Consider the following 6,000-nt stretch of genomic DNA (forward strand, 5'->3'; position numbering starts at 1 on the left):
CAGTATACGGTATGTAGAGTATAAAGTGCAGTATACGGTATGTACAGCATACGGTATGTGCAGCATAGAGTCTGCAGTATACGGTATGTGCAGTATACGGTATGTAGAGTATAGAGTATGCAGTGTACGGTATGTACAGTATAGAGACTGCAGTATACGGTATGTACAGTATAGAGTCTGCAGTATACGGTATGTGCAGTATAGAGTCTGCAGTGTACGGTATGTAGAGTATATAGTCTGTTGTATATGGTATGTAGAGTATAGAGTATGCAGTGTACGGTATGTACAGTATAGAGACTGCAGTATACAGTATGTACAGTATAGAGTCTGCAGTATACGGTATGTACAGGAGTCTGCAGTATACGGTATGTACAGTATACGGTATGTAGAGTATAGAGTGCAGTATACGGTATGTACAGCATAGAGTCTGCAGTATACGGTATGTGCAGTATATGGTATGTACAGCATACGGTATGTGCAGCATAGAGTCTGCAGTATACGGTATGTAGAGTATAGAGTCTGCAGTATATGGTATGTACTGTATAGAGTCTGCAGTATACGGTATGTGCAGTATAGAGTCTGCAGTATACGGTATGTAGAGTATAGAGTCTGCAGTATACGGTATGTACAGTATAGAGTCTGCAGTATACGGTATGTACAGCATAGAGTCTGCAGTATACGGTATGTGCAGTATACAGTATGTACAGCATACGGTATGTGCAGCATAGAGTCTGCAGTATACGGTATGTGCAGTATACGGTATGTAGAGTATAGAGTCTGCAGTATATGGTATGTACTGTATAGAGTCTGCAGTATACGGTATGTGCAGTATAGAGTCTGCAGTATACGGTATGTAGAGTATAGAGTCTGCAGTATACGGTATGTACAGTATAGAGTCTGCAGTATACGGTATGTACAGTATAGAGTCTGCAGTATACGGTATGTGCAGTATAGAGTCTGCAGTGTACGGTATGTAGAGTATATAGTCTGTTGTATACGGTATGTACAGTATAGAGTCTGCAGTATACGGTATGTAGAGTATAGTCTGCTGTATACGGTATGTAGAGTATAGAGTCTGCTGTATACGGTATGTGCAGTATACGGTATGTACAGCATACGGTATGTGCAGCATAGAGTCTGCAGTATACGGTATGTGCAGTATACGGTATGTAGAGTATAGAGTATGCAGTGTACGGTATGTACAGTATAGAGACTGCAGTATACAGTATGTACAGTATAGAGTCTGCAGTATACGGTATGTACAGGAGGCTGCAGTATACGGTATGTACAGTATACGGTATGTAGAGTATAGAGTGCAGTATACGGTATGTACAGCATAGAGTCTGCAGTATACGGTATGTGCAGTATACAGTATGTACAGCATACGGTATGTGCAGCATAGAGTCTGCAGTATACGGTATGTGCAGTATACGGTATGTAGAGTATAGAGTCTGCAGTATATGGTATGTACTGTATAGAGTCTGCAGTATACGGTATGTGCAGTATAGAGTCTGCAGTATACGGTATGTAGAGTATAGAGTCTGCAGTATACGGTATGTACAGTATAGAGTCTGCAGTATACGGTATGTACAGTATAGAGTCTGCAGTATACGGTATGTACAGTATAGAGTCTGCAGTATACGGTATGTGCAGTATAGTCTGCAGTGTACGGTATGTAGAGTATATAGTCTGTTGTATACGGTATGTACAGTATAGAGTCTGCAGTATACGGTATGTAGAGTATAGTCTGCTGTATACGGTATGTAGAGTATAGAGTCTGCTGTATACGGTATGTGCAGTATACGGTATGTACAGCATACGGTATGTGCAGCATAGAGTCTGCAGTATACGGTATGTGCAGTATACAGTATGTAGAGTATAGAGTATGCAGTGTACGGTATGTACAGTATAGAGACTGCAGTATACAGTATGTACAGTATAGAGTCTGCAGTATACGGTATGTACAGGAGGCTGCAGTATATGGTATGTACAGTATACGGTATGTAGAGTATAGAGTGCAGTATACGGTATGTACAGCATAGAGTCTGCAGTATACGGTATGTGCAGTATACGGTATGTACAGCATACGGTATGTGCAGCATAGAGTCTGCAGTATACGGTATGTGCAGTATACGGTATGTAGAGTATAGAGTCTGCAGTATATGGTATGTACTGTATAGAGTCTGCAGTATACGGTATGTGCAGTATAGAGTCTGCAGTATACGGTATGTAGAGTATAGAGTCTGCAGTATACGGTATGTACAGTATAGAGTCTGCAGTATACGGTATGTACAGTATAGAGTCTGCAGTATACGGTATGTGCAGTATAGAGTATGCAGTGTACGGTATGTACAGTATAGAGACTGCAGTATACAGTATGTACAGTATAGAGTCTGCAGTATACGGTATGTGCAGTATAGAGTCTGCTGTATACGGTATGTAGAGTATATAGTCTGCTGTATACGGTATGTCCAGTATAGAGTCTGCTGTATACGGTATGTAGAGTATAGAGTATGCAGTGTACGGTATGTACAGTATAGAGACTGCAGTATACGGTATGTACAGTATAGAGACTGCAGTATACGGTATGTACAGTATAGAGACTGCAGTATACGGTATGTACAGTATAGAGACTGCAGTATACGGTATGTACAGTATAGAGTCTGCAGTATACGGTATGTACAGTATAGAGTCTGCTGTATACGGTATGTAGAGTATAGAGTATGCAGTGTACGGTATGTACAGTATAGAGACTGCAGTATACGGTATGTACAGCATAGAGTCTGCAGTATACGGTATGTGCAGTATAGAGTCTGCAGTGTACGGTATGTAGAGTATATAGTCTGCTGTATACGGTATGTCCAGTATAGAGTCTGCAGTATACGGTATGTACAGTATAGAGTCTGCTGTATACGGTATGTAGAGTATAGAGTATGCAGTGTACGGTATGTACAGTATAGAGACTGCAGTATACGGTATGTACAGTATAGAGACTGCAGTATACGGTATGTACAGTATAGAGACTGCAGTATACGGTATGTACAGTATAGAGTCTGCAGTATACGGTATGTACAGTATAGAGTCTGCTGTATACGGTATGTAGAGTATAGAGTATGCAGTGTATGGTATGTACAGTATAGAGACTGCAGTATACGGTATGTACAGTATAGAGACTGCAGTATACGGTATGTACAGTATAGAGACTGCAGTATACGGTATGTACAGTATAGAGACTGCAGTATACGGTATGTACAGTATAGAGACTGCAGTATACGGTATGTACAGCATAGAGTCTGCAGTATACGGTATGTGCAGTATAGAGTCTGCAGTGTACGGTATGTAGAGTATATAGTCTGCTGTATACGGTATGTCCAGTATAGAGTCTGCAGTATACGGTATGTACAGTATAGAGTCTGCTGTATACGGTATGTAGAGTATAGAGTATGCAGTGTACGGTATGTACAGTATAGAGACTGCAGTATACGGTATGTACAGTATAGAGACTGCAGTATACGGTATGTACAGTATAGAGACTGCAGTATACGGTATGTACAGTATAGAGACTGCAGTATACGGTATGTACAGTATAGATACTGCTGTATACGGTATGTAGAGTATAGAGACTGCAGTATACGGTATGTACAGTATATAGTCTGCAGTATATGGTATGTAGAGTATATAGTCTGCTGTATACGGTATGTACAGTATAGACTGCAGTGTACGGTATGTACAGTATAGAGACTGCAGTATACGGTATGTAGGGTATAGAGTCTGCAGTATACGGTATGTAGAGTAGAGTTTGCAGTATACGGTATGTAGCGTAGAGTTTGCAGTATACGGTATGTACAGTATAGAGTCTACAGTATACGGTATGTGCAGTATACGGTATGTACAGTATATAGTCTGCAGTGTACGGTATGTACAGTATAGCGTCTGCAGTATACGGTATGTACAGTATATAGTCTGCAGTGTACGCTATGTACAGTATGGAGTCTGCAGTATACGCTATGTACAGTATAGAGTCTGCAGTATACGCTATGTACAGTATAGAGTCTGCAGTATACGCTATGTACAGTATAGAGTCTGCAGTATACGGTATGTACAGTATAGAGTCTACAGCTTCATGCTGATGGATATTAACCTACTCGTAGTGGAAGCCGATGTCGTGGTTTCCAACCAGAACTACCAGCTCTGTGTCACTGGGATGTCTGAACATCTTCTGAAAACGACAAACATCATCCTCCCAGTTCTGTGGAGGGAATAAGACCAAGTGGACTATTATATAGGAAGAGGAATAAATACAGTCGGTCTATAGGACTATTACATAGACCTGTTCAGTGTTGCCTACTGTCGCTTGAATAACATCGACGCCGCATCAACAGGTTTGTACCTCTTTGCATAATTGCTAAGACTAAGTTGCAGGTTCGAATCTCAATATGGACAACTCCAAGAATTCGCTGCTGTGTACCCTGTATTAACGGGCTTTTATGGGCACATACCTTTGGAGAGCTCCACTTCCCCTCGTCGAACACATCTCCCAGAATAAAAACGACCTCGGGTCGGAGCAGTGCCAGCGCGGTCTGGAAAGCCCGTTCCATCTGCCATTCTCTGGGTGGCACAGAGACAGACCGACACACTGTCAGCTCAGTGCACCATGCATTACCCGCTCTGTTGTGATTGTTGACGACTCAACTCATCTTCTTGGAGACAGCGTGGATATTGGCTGATAAGGAGAGTCGGGGAGCGGAAGAACCACCGTACACGCATCTCATGCATTCCCTTGTATAATAGAAACTCGCTAACAGAGTATATGCAAAACATACAATTATTTTCACAAAATGCTTAGTTAGATCTATTTATCAGGATCAATTACCTTCGCAGTTTGTCGAACCAGTGCCCTCCGACAGCGCCGAGGAGGTGCGTGTCTGAAAGCACCATAGCGCGGAGAACCTCCGCATTTGGTTGCCCGTCTGCGCTCTTCTCAGCCGCCGGCGCACCATGGTCGATCCCTGGCCAACCACACTGTAATATCGCGGCGTAATAAATCAGATACTCACAGAATATGAAAACGCTGCAAACCGCTCCGAACAGGACAATAACGGCGCTGCATACGACGTTCAAGGCCGGCATCATATCTCTATTGTTATGGTTTTCAGATGGCCTGCAATAGAGGCGCACTGGTGGAGCGGCGGCGTTTCAGGCATCGTCTCTTTATTTCTTTTTTTTTCAAACCTAAATATCACAATGTCTTCGTGGCGTTTTCATCGCATTGGTGAACAATTGTAGAGAAATAACTATGTTTTTTTTGTTTTTTTTATTCAAAGATCTGAACGGCGACCGATAACCTTGTCTCCCTGAGCAAGCAGTCGAGTGGACTGTTGACAGCTGAGCGATCTGCAAGACGCTGTTTTGCAATAGGTCCCCATTTACGCTTTCGCAGTTGGATGGGGGTGGAGGAGGGGGTGGGGGGTAGATGTAGTTGATTCTGTTGTCCTTGACCCATGGAATAGCCACGGGGCTCATTCAATAATATAATTCCATGTGTAATTCTTGACAATGAGTCTCTAAAGAGGGTCTTTATTGATTGGAGATTTCTCTAGATGACTGAAATAGGTGTTATTGAATACTTCCTGTAAAGCCAGACAGCAAAGCACTGAATTATATAACTATGATTACAACAACATTCTTGTCACGTTGGGGTTAAAATCATATAATACAGCCTTCATTTACACTGTCATCACATAATAATGATTCCTAATTATAATGTGGCATCAGGACTGGGCTCTCAGATTAACTAGCTAGCCAATCTATGAAGAGCATAAGGAACCAGATTATCCTAACAATTTCTTGAGAGGACCAATGAACAGCTTTAAAGTCACAGTTACCTGCTTCACCAATTTGATATTTCACTGAACAAATGAAAAGGCAAAATCATTGTTCATTCTTATATGACATTTGCTAACAGCAGTCAAACATCCCAATGCAGAATGAGTTCAGTAA

The 6,000-nt window shown here is 41.9% G+C and overlaps 1 protein-coding gene across 1 annotated transcript in view; it reads right to left on the reverse strand.

Moving 5' to 3' along the window:
• The window catches only part of LOC109876389 (metallophosphoesterase 1-like), a 43,468-nt gene extending 38,060 nt beyond the window's left edge, over positions 1-5,408 (reverse strand). The window contains exons 1-3 of the mRNA XM_031807218.1: positions 4,874-5,408; positions 4,500-4,608; positions 4,146-4,249 (exon numbers count right to left, since the gene is read on the reverse strand). Coding sequence (XP_031663078.1) covers positions 4,146-4,249; positions 4,500-4,608; positions 4,874-5,133 — 473 coding nt within the window. The 5' untranslated portion in view covers positions 5,134-5,408. The remainder of the gene's footprint in view (positions 1-4,145; positions 4,250-4,499; positions 4,609-4,873) is intronic.
• Positions 5,409-6,000: the final 592 nt, after the last annotated feature.

Source organism: Oncorhynchus kisutch, linkage group LG27 (genome assembly GCF_002021735.2).
Source record: "Oncorhynchus kisutch isolate 150728-3 linkage group LG27, Okis_V2, whole genome shotgun sequence".
Taxonomy (NCBI): Eukaryota; Metazoa; Chordata; class Actinopteri; order Salmoniformes; family Salmonidae; genus Oncorhynchus; species Oncorhynchus kisutch.